Source organism: Taudactylus pleione, unplaced genomic scaffold, assembly GCF_031769625.1.
Source record: "Taudactylus pleione unplaced genomic scaffold, aTauple2 ptg000329l, whole genome shotgun sequence".
NCBI classification, from domain to species: Eukaryota; Metazoa; Chordata; class Amphibia; order Anura; family Myobatrachidae; genus Taudactylus; species Taudactylus pleione.
The window spans coordinates 1,674,109-1,698,498 of NW_028284730.1; the positions used below are offsets into that span (position 1 = coordinate 1,674,109).

The 24,390-nt window shown below is 42.2% G+C and overlaps 1 protein-coding gene across 7 annotated transcripts in view; it reads right to left on the minus strand.

Annotated features, from left to right (window-relative positions):
- The window catches only part of POLM (DNA polymerase mu), a 67,463-nt gene that overhangs the window by 42,552 nt on the left and 521 nt on the right, over positions 1-24,390 (minus strand). For 5 of the 7 annotated variants that reach the window (XM_088443293.1, XM_088443292.1, XM_088443290.1 and 2 more), the window contains exons 2-12: positions 23,644-23,836; positions 14,650-14,842; positions 12,766-12,870; positions 11,838-12,008; positions 10,558-10,629; positions 10,100-10,220; positions 9,888-10,020; positions 7,824-7,926; positions 5,432-5,716; positions 1,920-2,000; positions 107-310 (exon numbers count right to left, since the gene is read on the minus strand). In XM_088443293.1, the coding sequence (XP_088299419.1) occupies positions 224-310; positions 1,920-2,000; positions 5,432-5,716; positions 7,824-7,926; positions 9,888-10,020; positions 10,100-10,220; positions 10,558-10,629; positions 11,838-12,008; positions 12,766-12,870; positions 14,650-14,842; positions 23,644-23,828 (1,536 nt within the window). In that variant the 5' untranslated portion in view covers positions 23,829-23,836 and the 3' untranslated portion in view covers positions 107-223. Of the gene's footprint in view, positions 1-106; positions 311-1,919; positions 2,001-5,431; positions 5,717-7,823; positions 7,927-9,887; positions 10,021-10,099; positions 10,221-10,557; positions 10,630-11,837; positions 12,009-12,765; positions 12,871-14,649; positions 14,843-23,643; positions 23,837-24,390 lie in introns of those variants that run through there. The other 2 variants (XR_015869455.1, XR_015869456.1) reach the window with 1 other exon arrangement.

Here is a 24,390-nt window from a genome sequence, read left to right on the forward strand (position 1 = left end):
TTAGGTACAATCTATTGTAGCAAGTATGGGGATCAGCTTTTATCTAGACAGCAAAATAAGAGTCCAAGATCATGCTGCAAACACTAAATTTCTCAGATAGCTCTCAAAACATCCTAAAACCATTTTAATACAAATATATCTGCATGTATCCAAATTAGTACCTTTGCACAAGCAAATTCTGCAGAAATGATCATGGAAGTCTTGGGCAGCTTCACAATAAAAGTTAGGCATTTCTATCTGAAGGTGGCACATAGTGTAATCCGAGATGTGCAAATATCTCTTCCTCAGATGTCGCTGGGATAGAGCATTCCTGAAACCACAAACAAATGGGAAAACTTAAGACCACAGAATCAGTTTAGCATGTGATTTAAGCTGTTATCCTTTGAATGAGAAAATTCCATTCAATTATAACCATATGGAATTAATTATTTCCTATCTAAAGTCTGCTCCATACAGCTCTTTTTCCTGAGAGTTTGTGGTTCTTCTTACAATCGTGGAAAAACACCCAGGCTGTAGGTTAAGGAGGACCAATCAGAAGCTGCAATCAAGGACACTGCTTCTGATTGGTCCACCCAATCCCCTATAGCCATTTCTGAGTATTGGATAAAATCAGCCACCACTTTAGATAACACAGCTATAAGTTGTTAGCTATTTAGTGAAGGGTATTGAAATGTTAATTTTGTCAAGAAAAACTACACACTTCCTATGTTTTTTTTTTTCCTGATGCGACTATATGGAGAGATTCCATCACACACCAAATATCTTCTGAACAGCATTAGCGAAGCATGCATGGTATGGCAGATCAACAAAATACTGAAAGCACATTTTGTGTATTTTTCTCATTAATGAAACAGCATTCAAGGATTCCCTGTTGCTTACACATGGTGGAATTTCACATTTTCTAGGTTGAGGCAATATTCATAAACACTTATTCAATGTTGTGTGTTCTATAACTTGAGCAGTTGTCATGGAATGGCGATCACAACCGCAACATGTAATGTGGTCAGACTCCTACACAAGGAGGAACACCAGTTTCCCAACTACAATTTATTGAAAGTATTCAGGTGTACACTGCTGTACAACACTTACATTAATTTAAATTTATTGGTCATTCAAAGCCAGTTTTGGAGTATCATAGAAAACTGCATAAATAATCAGTTTTATAAAGTTGCTCCTGTCAAACAATATAATAATAATAATAATAATAAAAAAAAAAAAAGTCACTATACCCCAAGTAATGAAGATGTTAAATATTTACTGGCCCTGTGTGAAGCCACTTCTGCAAATAAAGGGGGGGGGGGGGGGATTCAATTAAATGCAATGTTGAATGCCCGAAGCTATTCAATTGTCTGCACCTCGCCTGGAACTTAAACCGGGAGATGCGGTTTACCGGGTTTAGTCGCGGATGCTGTTAGCGCATGTGGTAAGCCTGCAAGTACTAGTTTAATTGGATTTTTGATCGCACCTCAGGAGGGTACGAGCAGAAATCCTCGAGTCACGGGTTTACAGCAAGGCCAATTGAATAGCTCTGGGAACTCATTGCCGGAACTATTCAACATCGCATTTAATTGAAACCCCCCCCCAAAGTCTGACTAGTTATCACTGGACCAAGAGGAAATGAGGACCCAAAGCAAAACTCTACAAGGGCAAGAGTAAGGGGGTGATGAGAAGTATCCACAGAACAGAAGCTATATTTTAAAATATAAACCAGGTTACTACTACTCTAAATTAGAGCCCAAATCCGATATGAAAAACTTGCATTTGTTTACAGCGGTACAGTTTACAGTAATAAATGCAATTTAAAGCCAAAATATAGAACTGCAAAATAGAGCCACATCCTTATGCATTCATGCATGTAGCACAAACATCAGTATTATCATTCATTGACAGGCAGTCATTACCTCTCCTGGGACACTAACCTCCGCATCATAGAGTCCATGGCTATTAAGAGACAGCTTTTTCTCGTGCCATGAGAAGCGCCGCATCTCCCTCTCAAAGTGCTGAAAGAAAGATTTTTGATATTGGGAAAAAAAAAAAAAAAAAAAAAGTTACACACGTGTAATCTTACACATTTTAGCAAAAGCTTATGTATGGCAGGCCTCGTCATTAATAGTTCTGTCCTATGTGGAATAAAGGCTGGAAACACAACTATGAAGACAGGAACTCTTGCAGGCAGGCCAACATTAAACCATAAGGTTATCTTATATAGTTTTGCACCACAGAATAAATGTCTTCAAAATCCTATAGTACATAGCAAAGTCATTTTCTTTTCCATCTGTAGTTAGAACCTCAATTATTTTCTGTCAGAAACTCCTTTGCATTTTAACAGTGAGACTGCATTTTGATTGGGATGCAGAATCTGCCCCTGATAAGTGATCTGCTATTGTGGCAGAGGCCCAGGCTGTTCTTGAAGCATTCCCCAGGCCAATGCAAAACTACGAGCAGCACTGCCAAAATGTAAGCACTGCTAAACCTCTACTACTCTTGCAACAAAAGGATAAGGAGGGAACACATACTCCAGTTAAAAGCTCTATGGCAGTGGTTCCCAAACTATTTTGAATCTTGCGCCCTAGAGTATCGGCATTGTTTTCACGGCACCCCTATGCAAAATGTTTGTTATTGAGAAATTCAGAAAAAAATTGTAGTAAAAGTAAATTGTGCTGACCTGTCCTCTTTAGCTTCAGTTATGTGGTGGTGGACCATATATAATGCACATATATACATTACATTGACCATATATAATTTGATTTTGTGCTAGGCCACCAACCTGAGGCACCCCTACAAGTGTCCCGGGGCACCCCAGCGTGCCTAGGCACACAGTTTGGGAACCACTGCTCTATGGAATAAACAGGAATGGGAATAAAATGGATGTTTGAGAATGTTGCCATAAAATCTATTTGAGGAAGGCTAAACTTTCGTACCAAGTTAAAAAACCTGTACAACCCCATTTTCTCTGGATGGACTTGTGGTCTTTGTCCGCTACATGTAATGTAGAGAAGGATATCCACATATTTTTTGCCTATGGCAATACTTTTCTGCCATCATGGTTCTGCTTTCTTGAGCCACCTTGGAGGTTTATGAAAGCAACGCTTCGTTGTCAAAAAAGAGGTTTGCCTCAAGAGGTTAAAAATGCTGCATCGCCGTGCTGCCTTCACTTCCCGAATGCTTTCCATTCTGCATAGAGCCCCAAGTTTTGAAGTTGGTGTCTGGTATGCACAACCGCATTCAGGTCTTTGGAGAAACACTCCCTTAACATCCCAAGTTCTAGGAGAAATTTGTAAATCTGAGGACTTTATAGAGACGGTGGATTGTAGTTCCTTGTAATGATTTTTCATATAGCATCTTGGCCTAGGAGATTGAGATAAATTCTTATTGCCACTATTTGCCAAGACGGCAGTTGGTAAACTAGATGCCGAATTTTTAAAAGTCTTTCTTCTGCCAAAATACAGTAGTCTTTTCATGTGTCTATAGGTACCCCAGGAAATGTAACCGCTAAGAAGGCACTAGATGTTTTTGCTGTATTGATGATCCAACCAAGTTCCTGTAGAAAATTCAACACCTTGACGGTTTAGTGTTTGTAGACGTGCTGCAACTTTCCCGTTACAAGAATGACATCCACAAAAGGATATACTGCAATCCCTCGCTTCCGGAAAGTGGCCATAAGAACTACCAGTAGTTTGGTAAATGTTTTTGCCAAATGGGAGACGTGAACTGGAAGAAATGAACCTGTACAAAATCTGAGAACCTGATGTTCATCTACAACAGGAATATGGATATAGAGATCTTATAGATCATTTGAAGAAATCTTCCTTTTTTGCCTGGAGAATCGTCTCTATGAATGAATGCAGAAATGTTTGGCATAAAATGAAGTGATTGTGCCACCTCAGAACAAGAACTGTTTGGAAGTCCATTGATCCTAATTTCTATCAGGAAAATCTTGGAATTACAGTGTGCACGGGAACATGAGAAGTTTTTTTCCAACAGAATCTAAACTTCTCTGTCATTTCCCCAGTTCCACGGGAGAGTAAGGTACTCGGGACTTCATTAAAATATTCCAATTGGGTGTAAAATTAAATCTGATCTTGTATCCTTAGGTTATTGATGAAGCAAACCCATTGATCTTGAGGGGATAGCATGTTTCTGCATGCTTCGACACCTGCCACCCACTGGATTCAATGGAGGCCGTTCACTACAATAGTCACAGCGAAGGCTTTGCCTCTGGCTTACCTTTCTTCTTCCTGAAGGGATGAAATGCCTGTGTAAAGTGTAGTCCCACCAAGCTGCCAAATGTACTGCTATCCTGGCTGATGACGGTGCTCCTATTAATTAATGGCAAGAGGTTGCTGAGGGAGAATTTGTATTTCTCCTATTTTGCAGAATATGGGATTTCTCTCTAGTGAATTTGAATCACAGAGTCCAGATTTTCCCCAAACAGAAGAGGGCTGCCGACTCTCGAGTCCTGCATTTGCTGCTTGGAAATAGCAGCTCGCGTCCCCAGGCGAGCCACCATCCAATCTTGCTGGAAACAAACATGACACACACCCCTAACTCAACCAAGAGACAGGAAAAATACAGTGTAGGGACGTAGGAGTCACAATATATACCTTCTGGCAACTACCAACATTGCAGATTTTTTTTCTCACACCCCATATTGGTAAAGGAAGGTTTTTTTCAGAAATAAACAAACACTCTACATACCTGCACCTGTTGGATAAACTAATTGGAGTGTATCCAACAGTCACCAAATACGCTAAAATAAATATGGCTCACTGCCACATTTGATTTGCATCAGTACTGTAAAAGTTAGTAAATGAACAGTGTTGGGTTTGTTTTAATTAAGTAACTGTCCATCAAGTTTGTAAGCAAAGGATGGGACCACACAAACACAACCATTGGAAGGCTACATCAGTCATGCAATCTTCCACTTGGACAGCTCAGTCTTACAAAATGGGGCTTCAGTTCCGCCACACAGAATGTTGTGTTACTTGGTGGAGTACACAGTTGTTCTTTGGGCCCTCCCATCAGACCGGGTAGAGGAAACAATATAATCAGGGGAGGTGGCTGGCATGTTGGGTTCAGAGTAGAGTTCTTTTATTTTACTGCCTCTATATAAATAGCAATATAAGCGGTGTATTTATGGTATTAAAATCATTGCCGTTTTAAATTAGGGGCACACAGAAGTGGCGGAGTTTACATGCCTCCACCTTTTAAATAAACCCCTTATTCTGTACATTACCAAAATAAAATTCTTGATTTAAATTAATACTCAAAAACCACAAAATAAAGCTTTCTTGAATCAACTAAAATAAATTGAAACCTCAAAAACAGATGAATCTCCAAATCATAACAATTGATTTATTCTAAGGATTGAAAACCCTCCACTAAAGAAAAAATAAACAGTCTATCCAATAGATTACACACCACCACTAACCTTTGAACCTGTCCAGCCCAGAAGGGCATATGGATACTCTGCATAAGGTGTGACGACCAAATCAACTCTGACAGCTCTCCGTCTGCGAGCATCTACACCCACAGGACAAGGGGAGGCAAGATCATTACCCAACACTCCAGGAACCACTGCTTCCGCCTCAGACTTCTCCAAGTCACTGCTTGGAAGGGCCAAGATAGCATAACAGGTTTCATGGCCGTCAAAGGTCCTATCTAGTTTGGAAAATGTACGAGATCGCTCCTTCATATGATGGTACAAGAGCAAACCCTGCAATGAGACAAGTTTAGTTTATTAGACACAGTAGAACCAACCGGCGAGCTGCCCATAAGACCAGGAATGGGTAATAAGTGGTCCTCCAGCTGCTGTGGGACTACACATCCCAGCATGCCCTACCACAGTTTTGCTATCAGAGCATGCTAAAACTGTAGCAGGGCATGATGGGATCTGTAGTTCAACAGCTACAGGGATGCTTGTTGCCCATACCTGCCCTAGACTTGCGCTCTGGCTGTTTAGACAGAGTAGTGGACTTTAGAATAATGAAGTTGTACATTTTTAAAAAATGTATATATAAAAAAAAAAAAAGTATAAGCATAGCACATTTTTGTTTTTATAGGAGTTTAAGAGTCAAACGCCAATGGGTCTCCCCTCTTCTTTTTTAATTTTACACAATAATAGATATAATACACATGGATATAAAATACAGATCCAAACATAAGGCCTTCTTTACTGTTGGACTCATTTGCACACTGACTATGCAAAAATAAATAAATACTTGTGTACGATGAGTCAAATGTACCCAGTGTTCTCCCTAGGCTGTTTTTTGCGGGTGCACCACCCGGCAAGAAACAGCCTACCACCCGGCACTTCGGTCGCCTGCAAGTGGGGACAGTATCTGGGAGCTGTACAAAAAGGACCAGATCCTACAGACTTTGCAGATTTTTCATACATCAGACACCTGGGCCTCTAATAAGATAAGTGTAGAATTAATATATAAAATGTTATTTTAAGTTTAAATCATTATAAGATCAGAGTTTAAAACATTTTATTATTGCGGAGGCCCCCACCCGGCTACTACTTGATGCCACCCGGCTGGAAAAAAAATTCTGGGGAGAACACTGGTACCTCAAGATGCATTAAAGTAGTCTTTGCGCCAGACACACAGGTTTGTATAAATGATAGCAAATACAGATGCGGGTTAACAGTGATCGTACTAAATGCCAATGTTATCCCATTTGTACACAATATAATAAATAATGATTTTCTTATACACAAAGAGAGAAAAGTGTCTTTATGGTTACTTAGAAACATTAAAGTCACATTTGCCATAAAAAATATAATAAGATACAAGCACACCAACATCTGTAGATCACCCCGCATAATACAATGCCATTCTTCTTTCCTGCAGGAGTCCTAGCAGAAATGACAGATAAGTAATTGAAATAGACTAATTATGTACAGATGGAGCAGTAAATGCACAATTAACCAATCTGTGTCTAGATTGTGTCTATGATTGTTACCATTCTGCTGTATTTGTGTACGAATCCACCAGTTCCTGTACGAACTACAACTCCTGAGAAGCGTATCTGAGGATATCTTTATGTATAATTATGGCGCCATTGTGGTATTCGGGGAACACTGGCTCATCACCATTTTGCCTCCCTATGCCTAAGAGGACAACTCTTCGATACACAAATCTACATATGGATTAATTTCTGCAGAAATGCGTACTGTATACCAGGCAAACTAATGTACCGCCAACTCTAAATGAGGCCCATTACGCTTTAAGAATAAAGCTTTCACCGGTTTTTAATTTAAAAAAAAACAAAACTACAATAGCAGTTACTACTAAATCCAAGCCTGCATAGATGTAATAGTAATGCGTTGCATGGGATAGACGATTCGGTTATACCCAGAAAGGGACCTTTCCTGCCAACCCGAAGTCCATGGTAGTTTGAGAGTTTTCGGAGGCATTAGCACCAGTGCACTGTACAAACAGAACTCACTTGAATTTGTGGAGACACTGGCAGCTACCATTGATGGACACAAAGGAGTGCAATTCCTCCTCTTTCCCAAAACATTTACAAATAGATTTTGCATGAAGGTGCTAAAAAGAGTGGAAATAGAGATTTAAACTATTTACACTTCTGGAAGGAGCAGATCCTGACCAAACATGACAAGAGGCTCATTGAATACATGTTCTGGCACATTTATCTGTGCACTGATTCGGGTAATAGGACTCCTGCGGTGTACGATTACCTACACACTCTTATACATGGTTACTAATGGATGATGATGTAGTTATTCCATGTAACCTGCACAGCGTGCAGGCTGTGAGCTGTACTATTACACTAGTGTGCATGCACATCATGCTTACCTGTTCATCTAGCCAAGCTACAGCTTTCTTCAGTAGTCTGGTTAATGCTCCTTCATCAGGGTGGGTGATGAGGAAATCTACATCATGTCCGTGCTGCTTCCCCCTGTCAGAGCACAACACAACTTATTACAATGAATGGTTTGTGTACTCTGCTGGGTCAATTCAATTAGGTGAGAAGTGCAGGCGATGTCTGCGTTGCGCCAATGTAATGGTGTTGAACCACCAGCAATATCACACTTCATCTAACCTAAATTGTGAGCTTTAGTTTGGAGACTCGTAGGGCTGCATATTAAAATGCATGATCTAGGAGCGACTATATGTACACACACTGCATCACACAACCCCTGCGTGTTTGGCAAGAGTCAAATTGTGTAGGGTGGGAGTGAAGGTAAGAGGAGTCACATGATATAGCTGACACCACCAGCTACTAACGATCCTTGTAAAGTCAGTGGTACCACGTTACTTTTAACAGTGTAGGTGATCTTTCTGGTCACCATGCCAGCCAGAAGTAATATACACCAGTACTAACCTCCATCTTCCCATGCTGCAATAGTCATAGAAACAGAAATTCAAGTGGTCAGTTTCAGCTCCTGAACATGTGGTGGGAAGAAGCGGTGCCCCTAAGGCTTCCTCGTACAGTAATCTGACGATCTGGCATTGTACGTTTAGCACTATTTTGTTTAATGCCATTTTCACTTTACTCCAGTTCTGTGCTCCTTTTAAAAGTCAAAGTTAATCTCTTTGCCCTGACATATGTAATGGAATGGTGACATAGGAAACCTCTATTTGTGGGTGTAGGACTAAAGAATTACGTCAACCATAAGAAAGAACGTATGTGCCCGCTGTTTGGGAAAGTAACCGTTTGTGAACAGAGTAGACCAGTGATTTTCAACTCCCGGCACACCGAACAAGATTTTAAAATTGCCAAGGCAAACCATCAGTCCCCCAGGGGAAGAGAAGAGAAAAAAAAAAAAAATAAATAAAATAAAAACATACATTGGCCTCCACACAGAAAAAAAAAAAAAATCACATTGCTCCGAACTGAAAAAACAAGGATTGTTTGCCCCCGCAGAAAAAGCAAACAATCACACTGCTCCCTACATAAAAAAATCAACACATTGCTCCCACAGAAAAAAATAAAATAGCACTCAATGGGCCCTGCCGGTTAGCAGCAGAGACTGTCGTCCCTGTCCTGTCCCTCATCAGCTGGTATTGCGGCCATTACACTCGGCTTGGCACTGTGTGCTCAGACACTTTGTGAGCAGCATGTGGGCGGGCCAGTGGGTGCACAGGCGGGCAAACGTGGCGTGCGTGACCTATGATGTTACGCCATCCTGTCTCTATAGGTCACGGCTCAGGTGTGTCTGAGCCTCCAAGGAGAGCCCAGTGCTACCCGGGACCACAGTACAAATGAAGGCAGCTCTGACTGTGCCGACTCAAGTGTGCGTGGTACACTAGTGGGTCATGGCACAGTGGTTGAAGAACGCTGGTGTGGACAGTACTGTATGGAGCACAGAGCCCCAAAGTAGGATAGTGCGGCACAGCACAGGGCATAGCGACCACCAGGAAGAACACAGGGCAGAATGGGAAGTACGTCTCACCAGGGAACTAATCAGTTTTAATTACATTTCACTAGGCCTTTGAATATTTTAGAAACTAGTAGCGGGGGACTCCTGTACAACCTTTGCTGGTGTGTTTTAATAACCAACACATTTATGTAGCCATTTACAGGCACCTATGAACGGTGACTTAAATAATAAATATTTTAGGAAAGTTAGAAGATACCTTTGTAATACACAGCTATAAAGATACATGCCTATTCTCCTTGTAACACTGATCAGATTATATTGCCAGTGTTACCCTTTATTCTAAACTGACCCTATAACTGTATATGCAAACCGTAATTATGGAGCATTATTACATATTTGAACAAACAATAGCCTCCGCCTTCAACTCTTGTCCTAATTCCCACACTATAACAAGACCAGTCCTCTAGGACAATGGGACATGAAGTGAAAAAGAAAATAAAATTTGGTGGTCAATTAAATCTTTACTTACTCCTACCTGCAAAACCCCCCAGTCATTGTGACCTGGATGTCTGGGACGAATCTCTGCAGAGCGTCTCTTACTAGATGTTCCATGCGGTCAGCCTCCGCACGAGTTACAAGCTGCTGTAGGTCTGTGTAGTGCTCCAGCCCTGCATGAAGGACACCACACTACATACGATGCCGACAGTGACAGAACCTCCTCCATGAACGCCATACGCTCACTTTTACCTGCTCTCTGGTCCGCAGTCAGTTTAATCTTGGGTTCCTTCAAGTCACTCAGTTTCCGCACACCATCTTTGTACCAGCGCTCTGCTGTACGTATCCCGACACCAAATATACCTGTGAGGAGCTAGAGATGGAGAAAGGAGATGGGGTCATCCTGGATGTATGGTTATAAGAAATATGTAGGTCACAACAGGCAAAGTCGTATAACATTATATATAATTAATGCTGCAATGTGGTTAGTAATCAGGCACCATTTCTAGATTCTGCTTTACATGAAACCATATTTGCAGAATGACTGGTGGATTGTACCACATCATTTACAGAAGCATCAGCAGTTGTGTGTTAAATTGGGGAAAGTTGGTACTGTAGCCAGTGGCACTCCGATTCCTACGGAAAATCGGTCCTACACCTTTTACACCGACCTCTATAGAGTATAACATGCATAAAGTGTAAACACGCACCTCCATACACTGGAAATGGTCACCGTTTTTCAGCACCTCCACTTCAGTGCAAACACCGTCTTCCAATATCTCCTGCACATGAAACCAGTGGTCACTTCTCAAAATACATATGGTATCGGTCATAGCACATACAAGCTACCACCATCTGCTGAACAAGTGATTTTTGAAACCCAGAAAAAGGTCTAGATGGATTATATGTGTAACCCGTTCACGCATTAATTCAAACTACTTTTCAGAAAGGGAATTGGAGCCCCAGAAATAAGTTCCAGATCATGGTCTATGGCAGTGGTTCACAAACTTTTTTGAATCACGGCGCCCTAGAGTATCAGCTTTGTTTTCACGGCACCCCTAAGCCAAGAGTTTGTTATTGAGAAATTCCAAATTTTTTTTTCTTACTAAGGTAGTAAAGTGAATTAAATTGTGCATACCTGTCATCCTTAGGTTCAGTTATGTGGTGGACAGGTTTGTGCTTCTGTTTGTCCACATATTTACATTAAATTGACCATAAATAATTTGATTTTGTGCTGGACCAACAACCTGAGGCACCCCTGCAAGTGTCCTGAGGCACCCCAGGGTGCCACGGCACAGTTTGGAAACCACTGGTCTATGGAATAAATGAGCCAGGTTAGCTGGGAAACAGAACAAGTTTTTCTAAAAAAATAAATACATAAAAAAAATAAAATAAAAAAAAAAAACACACAACTTAATAAAAAGTTAACATTAACTACTTGAATGAAATCTAAACTACCTGCCTATTGCAAAACCACTATTTTTCATCTTAAACATAGTGTTCTGCTGTGTGTGTCTAGCTCACAGATTCACAAACTCGGTCCTCAGGACCCCAAACAGTGCATGTTTTCCAGGTCTCCTCACAGAAACACAAGTGAAATAATTAGCTCCACCTGTGGATCTTTTAAAACATGTCAGTGAGTAATGAATACACCTGTGCACCTGCTAGGTGACCTGCAAAACGTGTACTGTTTGGGGTCCTGAGGACAGAGTTTGAGAAACACTGGTCTAGCTTATTACAGCCACTGCCAATCAATCTGGTATCAGTAGAACCTGGGTCTTCAACTCCAGGCTTTAACTACTCCAAACTGTTCATGGTTTCAGGATATCCGACAGGTGGGATAATTACTGTCCCAGCAAAATAGATTAACTCAAACATGAAAACATGAGCAGCCGGTGGCACTTGAGGACTGGAGTCGAAATGCGTAGCTCTAAGGGTTGAAAGGACAGGATGGCATCTAACCATCTTACATCTGGTATGTACTCCTTACCTGGATGACAGTCTTGCAGTGACCCCCACACCACAGCAGGCCTTTTGCTTCTTCTGCAGACTGCAGCTTGTATGGTAGATACTTAAGCACAGACGCTGCTCTTGTGAAACCCAGACATCGAACTTCAGAGCCCTGAAAAGCAGCTGCTCGCGCCAATGTTTCCAGAGCATCCTGAAAAGGTATCACAGCAAAAACAAATTCATACAGACATAACAGGAGGGTCTAGTTTACCTTAAAATTCCTAAAGTAAAACATTAAATCTCCACATAAGAGGCATTCTATTCAGATGAAAGGGACAAACAAGTTTTTGCAGGTCTATGTACTAAGCCTTAGCGAGAAAGTGGATGGAAATAATGTACCAACCAATCAGCTCCTGTAATTTTTCAAACACAGCCTTTAAAGCAGGGGTCTTCAAACTTGGCCCTCCAGATGCTGTGGAACTACACATCCCAGCATGCACTGCACATAGTTTTAGCATGCTGTTATATCAAAAAGGTGGCAGTGCATGCTGGGATGTGTAGTTCCACAGCAGCTGGAGGGCCAAGTTTGAAGACCCCTGATTTAAAGTGACACTTAGGAGCTGATTGATTGGTACTTTATCTCCCTCCAAGGTTTAGTACATAGAGGCCTTAGTTTTCTAATCTGAAATTTCACTGACCATGGAGTGCATTGAGGTCATCGCTATCTATCCAACCAGTTAAGTACCACATCCATTATACACTTTGCTTTGGCAAGCGTCTAAATTGCTCCCGGATGCCAAGTATTCTCCTGAGATAGCAAGGCTCAGAAGATGTGTCTTCCAGTGGGTAACACACACACACATTTTTTATTAAAATGGGAATCAAAATGATTTTCATTCAGTTCACGGCCTATCCCCATAGAACACCAAGCTTCTCTGGTCTTGTGGGCAACCCATACAATCACTTACCGTAATGTCCGAGTTATGGTGGATTAGAGGTGTTCGCCGTTGGCAGGCATACGGGGGTACTGTGGTAACAGCAGCTTTGTCAATGGAGACTGAAGGTCTCACAACCTGAGATTAAGAGGGTTAAACAGTCAGAGGGTTCATACAGGAGAAGAACTCAAACAAACAATTATACTCATAGCAACAAATGTCCTTCGACTAAAAAGTCTACAACATATTCAATTTTATAATTCTATACACTGTGCATATACTTTATACTGTACATGCACACAATTTGGGTTGACTTTAGCGGAGTACTGCAACATTGTTTCAACACCATATAATACATAAGCTGTAGCTGCCAGCTTATATTTGTAGTGAATAAGGAAGGGAGCCCAGGGGTATTTTTGAAGTAATTTGATACAATTTGTCCTAAATTGATAGCACACATATAATAGTATTAAAATTAGGGATGTGCAGGCTCGGATAGGTTCGAGTTTGCACGTTGAGTTCGGATTTTTCCCTCCAAAAAAACAGAACTCAGAAAGAGGCAAAACGTCATCTTGCATGGACGAACATCACCATTCTTGGACTTTTGTCCAGGAACTTTTGTCTAGGAATGATTATGTTCGTCCATGCAAGATGACGTTTTGCCTCTTTCTGAGTTCCGTTTTTTTGGAGGGAAAAATCCGAACTCAACGTGCAAACTCGAACCTATCCGAGCCTGCACATCCCTAATTAAAAACAATCTTATGTTGGTTTTTTGTTTGTTTGTTTTAATGATGCATATCTCTCTGTCAAAGATGCTCTACTACTTAGGGCCATATTTAAATTGAGGCGAAAAGTCCGACCTCTTCGTCGTTTTTTCCTGGGATAAAGTATCGGGCGCGTGCCCGCTTATCCCAGTATTCAATTAGGAATCAGCAAAAACGGGACCCGGCGGAAAGGCAAGTATGGAAAAGTCCTGTCACTTTTGGGGAAATCAGCCTGTCACCCCCTAGAACATGGTCTGACATGGGGGATCACTAAGGGTACCCCCGATTTGGCCTGCTGAAGGTAATTGGGGTTTTTAAACAGCGGATTTGAAGGTGGTGAAGAAAAGCTCTTGACTTATTTTTTTGGGAAAAAATAAACTAGTCCCATTAAATTTGGGGTACATGAAAATGGGTGCAAGCATATTTTTAAGTCCCTAAAGTGATTTTTAAAAATTCTTTAATCCAATTTAGCTAGTTTTTAAGTTTGTCCCCCAATTATTATTTCGCCCCCAAAATGAAACCACTTTTTTTGGGGTGTCCTATACTTTTTAAAAAAAAAAAAAAATTAAAAAAAAATTTGACACAGATTACTTTAAGGGGACATTCCAAAGGCTGCAGGCTATTTTTTTTTATTTATTTTTTAATTCTGCACCCCAAAATCCCAATTCAGTGGTGAAAACTTATCCCCGTTTTTTTTTTTACAAAGACTACTCGCATCTGCGAAAAGTCTTTTAAATTGAATATGGGATAAGTGAAAATAGTATCACCGATAACAGACTTTTCGCTCCAAATTGAATATGGCCCTATCTAGGAAATGATTTCCTAGAGTGCCCTCCTTCACTTAGCCAGGGCTCAATAGGGTTGCTCAAAGCAGCCGGTTTTCCCGCTGCTCCCCTGGTTCTCGCAGCCCTGAACTCTGATGCGGATTGTGGTTGATCCTCAGGATTGTGATACGCTACGATTATTAGGTGGACAACATCTTTTACAAGCTTTTAATCCTGTATACAAAAGGAAACTGAAGAATAAAAAATAAAAAAAAAGGAAACACTAATCAGTTTTAACTTAACTACGAGAATTTTCTGATGGATGTTTATGAGTAAAAATTCCATTGACAAAAGTGTTACTCTGAATAAGGGATACATCCTGCACTTACTCCTAAACAGTGTTTATTCTCCACTGCTACAGGTTTCCCTGAACTCATACTCTCAGTGAACCAACAGATGCCCAAAATATGTGGTGCCCTCTGTCCTTCTGCACCCTGCGCCGGCGTCCCAGTCTTCCTTTCAATCCAGCTCAGGACCTCCGTGAAAGTGTTCTGTTCGGACACCACGTGAGTCACGGCATCACTGCAATAAGAGCGCGGATATGACTTGAGTGGTAAAGGTACATAATCATGTCCAGTTACAATATAACAAACAAATTGAAAATGCCTAAAAAAAGGATCAATACAAATGAACAACTTAACTTGGATAGACAAAAAAAAAAACAAAACAACCACACATCCAACATTCGCAAATGCACATGTAGAAGTTCCCATCCCAGCACAGAAATTATGTTTATTTCTATCGTGGAATGGTTTTCAACCTTGCTGCAATAGATGGTCTATTATCATCCATATTAGGATGTGTAAATACATAATAAATATCATTTGAAATGTTTTCCTATAGTAAAGGATTTTGCAGAGCAACATTACACAGTGCACATGCAAGATCACAAACTGTTCACACACCATGGATACACGCAGGCAGATATCAAAGTGATCAGCAGCTACCTTCCAACAACATTTATGGTATGGTAACAATCAGCCGATTTGCCGACTGTTACTAGTAAAAATGATGAGCCTTACAAAAAGACAGATCTGCCAACGTATGGGCTCAGATTGGTGGATTGTTGAATCTTTAAATTGTGTGCGTGTGGGGGGGGGGATATACGATCTTTACCCACCAAAAAATCTCTTCCTTGGAGTCCATCTGGGGTATGCCATTACCCCTGGGTTATGTATAGTAAACTGTGGAGTCGGGCACTAAGACTGGCTCCCACCCCAATATAACCCCTCCCCTTCCACTAGGACCTGAGTCTGTGTTTAGAAAAGCCAGAGAAAGACCCACGGAAGAACTGAGACACCAGAAAACCAACAGGTAACTAGTATGAAACCAAACAAGGAAGGGATTCCAGCATCCCCCAGATGGACTAAGGAAGAGATTTTACGGTGAGTAAAAATCTTATTTCCTTCTTCATCCATCTGGGGGATGCCATTACCTCTGGGATCTACCAAAGCAAGCCAATTTAAGGGGGCATCAGAACTGGCTGCTCAAAGAATTTTCCACCCAACACTGGTTAATGTGGAAAGCAGATACCGCTTCAGGAGAAAGGAAGTTATAGTGCGTAACATCAACCTATCCTCATGAATAATGAGAAGCGGAGATTTACAAGAAAGAGGTGCTAACTCAATACTCCGAGGCAATTCTACAGATTCCAAATGCTCAAAAGGTGCCTTTTGAAGTGCCTCCAAAATTAAATTAAAATCTCAAGGAGGAACCAGCGGGACATAAGGAGGCTGTATGCGAAGAACCCCCTGCAAGAAGGTTTGAGCTTCAGGAATGGAGGCCAATTTCCTTTGAAATAGGATCGACAGGGCCTGAAATTTGTGGCAAAAGTTTCCCCTATCTGGAAACTATTTCCACAAACACTTCCTGGCGTAATTTCCATTCCCCTGGATGCACACTGTGGCGACTTAAGAAGTCCGCCTCTCAGTTGCCCACCCCTGGAAAGTAAACTGCTGAAATAGCTGGAATCCATCTTTCTGCCCGATGGAGGATGTGAAAAACCTCCCTCATTGCTCACCATCTGCGTGTGCCACCCTGCTTGTTTATATAAGCAACTGCCGTGGCATTGTCTGGTTGGTTTCGCACTGGTATACTCCTTAGATGGGATTGAGCCTGAACCAATTCATACCGAATAGTCCAATTCATTACTGACAACTGGCAACCCTTGTTCAGATTTGCATCCTGCAGTCACCATAGGAGTGACTGACGGGTCTGCAAAGAGAATCTGAACATCTGCCTGTTTAATCGAAGGTCTGACTTTACCCATCGATGACGCAGTTGTTTTTGCAGTGGTCGGGCATGGAATCTGGCGAAAGGAATGGCTTCGAATGAAGCCTCATTTTTCCTGTCTGGTTTGTCTACCAAGACAAGACTGGAGTAAAACCCCAGGCCTTGCTGCAGTACCGGAAGAGGAATAATTACTCCGGAATCGGAAAGCGCAGAAATTGCCTGTATGAGCCACCTTTCTGCAACCATCCAGAGAGAGAGGGGAGTGGAAAAGAATCTTTCTGGAACACGACCCTTCAAATCTAAAATGTAACCCCTGGTTACCAGTCCACTAATCCAAAAATACGGGTTGGATTGTGTCCAAGTTTCCCAGAATCTGAGTAAGCAGGCTCCCACCAGAGGTCAGGTCCCAGTCCCGTGACAGTCATGTGGATTGACCTGCTGACTTAGCAGAAGGCTGACTGGTGCAGGGGACACCATGCCCCCTGATGGCACCTCTACAGTGACCGTTAGGCATACCCCGGAAGGCCTGAAAGCTTCCCCTGCCTTGGGTCCGAAAGGAATGAAACCTAGGGGATTTTGGTGTTGATACGAGAAGGTAAGGACTTTTACCTCCCGTGACCTGAGAAATTTTAATTATTTCTAGACCAAAACAGAAAACCTCCTTCAAAAGGCAATGCCTCTAAAGCATGCTTGAACTAGGTCTGTCTTTTAGGTTTTAAGCCATAGATAACGTCTGGAGGAAATGGCCAAAGCAGAAATATGAGACTATGTGTGAATAATGTCTATTAGTGCATCGCCTATATTGGTCAGAGCCTCCGAAATTTGATCAACTAAAGAAATAGCTTCAGACAAATCCTCTGATTGAAACCCAGCAATCATCTGGGCCATCTTAAGATGGGTACACACGTAAAGATTTTCTGTCCAACCATCCAACTAGTTGATTGGTTGGAATAAAAATCTGGTAACGTATGGGAGTAAATGATGATCAGCAATTACTGCTCCTAAATGCCAGAAAACAGATGAAAATGGTCATTCAGACAAGTTTGTTAAATGTTTGATCTAAACAATTTGTTCAAAACAGTTTTTGTCCATTGTCTGGCGTTTGGGAGCAAATTACTGATTGTCATTTGCTTTCATACCTTAGCAGATTTTCATTCCAACCAATCAACTAGTGGGATGGTTGGACAGAAAATCTTTAAGTGTGTATGAAGCATAACAATTGATGGTCTTCATCACCCATGCGCTGGCCAGAACAGGCCTCACCGAGACTCCTGACAAAGTGAATATAGACTTAAGTACAGCCTCATTCTTCCTATCCATAGGATCTTTAGGAGTTACAGACTTGTGGGAATAACAGTATTCCTGACCAACCTAGCAATAGGAGCATCCACCACAGGTGGAACGTCCCAAAGCTTGGTATACTCTTCCGAAAAAGGATAAAGATACTTACATTTTTCGGAATATGGAATCAGGTTTTAACCAGGCTTCTTTTAATATTTCTTCAAAATGAGTAAACAGACACGTTTCTTCTTACGTTTAAAGAAAGAAACTGAACTAGTCACTAGAATAGCCGTTTCCTGTAGACGCAAAGTCTCCCTGACCGCATCTATCAACATAGAAACCCCTGAATCAGAATGGGAGTCCTCCTCCCAGTTTGAGATGTCTTCCCAGTCAAAATCTAATTCCGCTTCTTCCGTGGAAAAGGCAGCTGAAACCTCATCTCCAGGAAAGACCACGAGGACTGGCCTGAACGTCCCTAAGCGACTGTGGCCCCTGCTGATGTTACCATTTTCTTTATGGCTGTTGCCATCTCAGCGAGACAACGTCCCATATCCTGGGCTCATCTGGGCTCTACCGTGGGATCAGACAAACTAGGACCTAGAGTACAGGATAACATATAATTTGCCTGAGAGTGACGCAATTCATCTATGGCCGAACCTCCCTGTTAACAAGCAGCACAAAGCGACCCTGGTTCCGTACAACCTTTTGGCAATTTTTTTATCACATTTTGTACAAGTATAAATGACTGATCCCTGCTTTTTGGAACCCCTGTCTGGCTTCTCCATATTTGAGAGAGAAAGACAACTCTAACCAATACAGATAGCTACCTAAATTCCTCTGGAAAAAGCGTAGCACTGTTTGAATAGAAAAAAAAACAAAAAACACAAGAACAGAAGGTTTTTTTTTTTTTCACAACAAGCATTGCTTCTGAAATGACAGCAAAAAGAGGCTTAAAAAACCCCAAAACTCTAAATCATCTGTTTAAATGCAAACAAACCAGACTCCTGAAGACCACATTCGCTTGCATGATGTACAGCGGCTCATAGGGAAGATGGCACGCCTGCACGTGCAGCAGTGCCGCGTCATGGGAGCGCCAACGAGTCCAAAAAGCCAGCAGCATGCTCTGTTCTGTAACACCTACAGCTGCTGCCACGTGAGTAGTAACATGTCTGGCCGCTCTACCAATGTGGCGTGCCGGGAAGCAGTAAATACAACAAACAAGGTTTTTACATGAACATGTATCAAGCTTAACTTTTTCCCAGCGGCCCCCTCAGATGTGCCCAGGGACTATGTAGTTTGGGGACTCTCCCAGAGGCCACCTTTAGAGTGGGATACAGGGTTCACACAAATCTCTTTCCCACTCTGCTAGTGCTTGTCGCCAGGAACTAAGCACTCAAACCAAACAGAAAAATAAAGGAATTAAAACAAACTAGAAGTTAGGACCTAGCTAGTGCCTTACTCCAAGGCACAAAAAAAAACAACAAAAAAAAAAAAAAGGACTGAGGTTCTGGTGGAATAGGAGGGGTTATATAGGGGGTGGGAGCCAGTCTTAGTTAGTGACCGACTCCACAGCTCACTATACATAACAGAGGTAATGGCATCCCCCAGATGGATGAAAAAGGAATAAACAAATCACAGGATCTATGAATCCTTATTTTGTGATTGCTGATGTATGTGCCCCTTAACAGTACAATTTGATGATTAAGTTTGAAGTAGGGATGACCATCGATGGTTTTGCCATCAATGGCAGGACAGTGAGCCGATTGTGTCACATATACACTGTTTAGTAAAGCCTCAATTAGCCTTTTTGCCATAATCAATTTGCCTCACTTAAATCTAGTATGCAATGCGGTACTGGGTGCCTTATGGTGGGGTGACACAGGCACAGCGCCATGCAAATAATCTGCAGTAAAACAAAAGTGCAATACATTGGAGAGCAACACCCCGTTACAGCCTGTAGATGGTACTATAAGTCTCTTGTACAGTGAGGGTTTGAAGCTGCGTAGAAATCAAGGTCCCGTCTTCCTTGTTATTATGCATAAAATAAAAAAGGCAGTGACAGTTGCTTTCATGAAGTTACATAAGTGCTAATTCACTGCCTCAGGACAAGCTAGGACTTGTAGTTCCACAACAATTAGAAAGCTAAAGATTGTTTAACTCTGCGACAAAATGTCTGCAATCTTTACACAACCGGCCTTGTGACATGCAGGCAAATAAACACACCAAACAAAATATGGTGGTACAAGTTCAACGTAGCAGGACGTGAACATGCGTGTAGATGATGACAAAACTATTGGATGATCATTGTGAATGTCTGAGGTATTGGTACAATGTAAATTTGTTGAGATATTGTTTTTTTCAGGTGGAACCATGGGTCGTACGTGACAGAGTGGCAAAAGGGAGCCATTGTTTTTGCCCGAGAGCATGGCCATAGCCTAGAGGAGGTGGCTGCGTTTGTCGGTGTCCTCGAAGACAGTAAGCAGTATCCATCTACAGTGGAAGAAGCATGGACACCAAGAATCTCAGCAGCGGAACAGTGGCCGAAAGTCAATCAAGACAAATTGGGACCACATGCATTTAGGGAGCTAGGCAACCACCATTCGGTTCCAAACGAGTCAGAAACTGCTCCAACAGTACAATGCCGTACCCAGCCAAGCTATCAGAACGAACACTTCGTCGCAAAGTACATGGGTTACAAAGTGTTGCGTCCCATGTTAATAACCATCCAAAAGAAACAGCGTCTGACATGGCCCGAACAGCATCGTCACTGGACCATTGAACAGTGGAAACGCATATTATGGTCTGATGAATCCAAATTTTGCTTATCTTCCAATGACGGCCGCTCCAGAGGGCTGTGGAAACGTTCCAACCAGACTGAGTCCAACAAGCGAGAAAGGAACTGGAAGTGTCAGGTTTTGGGGGTGTATTTTGAGTGCTGGAGCTGGACCCTTGGTCGAGGTGTCCAATCTCATGAAAGTGGTTGACTATGTGACATTGCTTTATCATGCGGTTTTGCCATTTGTCCAGTTTCTCAAAGACGAAGACCATCTTGTGGATCCACTGTTTCAGGATGAGAACTGTACTGTCCAACACACTAGGCTTGTGCAGGATTGGTTTGCAGGGCACCAGACTGACGTGCCACATCTCACGTGGCCTTCCAATTAACCAGATCTCAATGTTATTGAGAACATTTGGGACATGTTGGAACGGGCTGTGAAGAAGAAACACAAACACCCTCCGAATTTTTACTGCATTGAAGGATCACTTGGTCATGGAATGGGCGCAATGCGATATGAATGTGATCCAGAGTCATATTGATAGCATGGCTCGGAAAATCCAAGCTGTCATTAAAGCAGGTGGTGATGTAACGCCATATTATCTTGTCCAGTGTGTTTATATATGCCACTATAAGACTCTGCAAGCAAGAAGGTTAAAAAAAAAAAAAAAAAAAAGACTTGGCGGATCGTTGGTTGAAACCTTGCCTTTAAATGCAAATAGGACTTTTTGGCTGGTTTTGAATATTGGTTGCGGGTGAAAACTTCAAGGAAATTAGCCATTCCTACAGTCAGTTTCCACAAGTGCTCAACACATGCAGCAGCACCTACACCAGGAGTTCCCAACCACAGTTCTCGAGGCACACTAACGGTCCATGTTTTAAGGATAGCCAAACTTGAGCACATGTGACTTAATTAGTACCTCAATTATTTTGATTTAACCATCTGTGCTCAAGCATGGATATCACTAAAACCAGGACTGTTTGTGTGTCTTGATGACAGAGGTTGGGAATCACTGACCTACACAGTACACCACATTCTCAGGCATAAGGTGAAGCTCCAGTTTTCTAAATAGTGTAAAAAGATCACAAAATGCCATCACCTGACAGTGAGCCTATTGCTACAGAACTGCACACAGAAATGCATGGCCGCACAGTAGGATGCAGGATCCTGGACAGATCATAGGCATTGCTCATAGCCACGATGATTCATTGAACTAGGAGCTAGGGATGGCCATCGACGATTCATAACCGATGGTTTATGGCCGATGTCAAATATTTTTCCCATCGATGGGGGAGAACCAGATGGTCTTCATCCACCAATGGAAGAACATAAAATATTTTTTTTTTCCAAGGTGTCAGGACACTGAGCATAGCTCTGCCGCCCGATATCCACGAAGCCACACCCCCCGGTTCTGATTGGCCCACGGGCCAGTCAGTCATGGAATAGGGATGACCATCGGTTGGTGAAATTATCGATGGTCATCCATTGCATAGTTACTTACCAACGATGGCCACTTTCTATTGTGCCATCGATGGCAACCATACAGATGGCCATCCCTACTAGGAGCATTAACCAAACACGACTTCATTTTGCAGAATGAGATATTTACATAAGTTTGGGTATGGATGCCGGCGCTTGTTATCCCGGCGGTCAGAATCACGACAGGGTTAGGATACAGACACTTGTCGCTCAGTATCCTGACCTTCCCCCTCTTCCTACCCGGTGCCTAAACCTAACTTCCCCACTTAGTGCCAAAACCTAACCCCAGTACTTACCGTCAGGATGCTGGCACCGGCATCCCGACTGTTAAATGAGCTTGTTCAGAGTGGTAGGCTAATGCCGCCACTGTGTATTCGTACACAGCTACTGTACGAAAATATGCAAATGTCCCAGGTGTCGGGAGATGTATGGAGATGCCCACCCGGCGGCTTTGCAAATCCAAGCCTCTGTGTACAAAGAGACGGAATATGTTGCAGATCATTCGATTGCGTACGACTTTGAATCAGGCCCAATGTACATAAACAGTGGTAAAACAATATATTCAAAAGGCAACAAAAATATTTGTATATAAAATAAAGGTGGCTTAGATGCACACTTCGTGTCCCAGATTAATCATGATAGTAACAATGGAAAAAACAGAAGCATTTCAATAATGATGAGCCAAATGACACCGCAAGCCATACTTACTGAGAGCATATTTCATGTGTCCTAGACATGCTCTGCAGTGTCAAAGTATTTAAAAGTGCAGTGATCACACACTGGCCATAACGGTGTACATAGGTACGTTATGACCAGTGATAGTGTGCACAATTATCACCATACTGCATGGGGAAAGTCTACATCTTTGATATTAACCAGATATAACACCCCACACAGTGCTATGTCAGCAAAATGCTTGCAGTATAATCCAGCGTTTCCCAACCTCTGTCCTCAAGGCACACATAGAGCTATTTCACATAATCCGGTTTTGGCCGGTCAGGCAAGAACCGGCCGGTAGCCGGACGGCTTTTTTCTGGCACTCCGTGCCTTTCATAAGCAGCGGCTTTGAGCTGCTTTTTGTGTCAGGTTTTTTTTTTTCCCCTATTGGGCATGCGCAGCAGCACATGCCCGGCCGGCAGAAGCCAGTGTGTGTGAAAGGAAACATTGTTTCCTTCACACTACTGGCGTGCAGGGACGGCACGGCACAGTCCTGCATAGTAGTTTTTTCCGGCTATATCACGGCGACCGTGCCGTGACCGTGCCGTGTGAAAGGAGCCTGTCCTTTCCCTGCAGTACTATATTTCACAGCCGGTTAAATACCGGGTGGCTTTTTGCCGCCCGGTCAAAACCGGCATGTGTGAAATAGCTCTAACAGTACAAGTTTTAATGATATCCATGCTTGGGCACAGGTGGTTAAATCAAAATAGCTGAGGTACTAACATTAAGACACCTCTATTCAAGTATGGCTATCAACAAACTTAAATATTTATATCTGAAGTAAACTCCTGACTTGGCAGGATAGTGATACATTGTACTAGGGCCTGTGCTTTTTACCTGTAATCATGTGCCACACAGAACCCTTTCCGCTGTGCCAGCGCCGTTAGGAAGCCTCTTCGCGCAGACCCCATTCTGCGCTCCACCAAGAAGATACAGACATCAGGAAATAAACTTGCTTGAGCTGGTGGGTTACTGGGCACTGCAGACTCCCTCTTCCGCCTTTTCAGAGGGATTGGAAACATTACGGCACCTGGGCAGGCAATAAAACAAATGACAAAAGTGTGACATGATGCTACAAAGCATTGTCACCTTTGCGGATCAAGGTGAAGCCACATTACATTGGACAGTGCATACACTAATCAATGCCCCTACCATGTATTAAACAGGCTTTGCCAATCTCTGACTCTCCAGCGGTCTTAGAACTACAATGCCTTTCTGAGGACTGTATGGCTACAATAGCTGGAGAGCCTCAGGCTGCCTATTGTCGCAGTACAGTTTTAAACCCATAAAATGAAATACATGAACTAGACACCTGCCAGAGGGAGCTTATTAATACATAGGATTACAAGTCTGCATTGTTATGATTCTAAGCAACATACAGGACAATGTAATTCAGAAACCCATTGCAATGTACACTGCTAGTATACTTGCTGTGACTTTGATTCCATTTATTTTGTTCAGGAGATTATCTGTAGTTGAAGGGTGAAATAGACCTGCATCATTAGTAATATGCCCTAGATAGAAGCCAAGAAGCTTAGTCACAGGCAAATAGTAAATTAGCAGAGCTACTTCACTACCATGTCC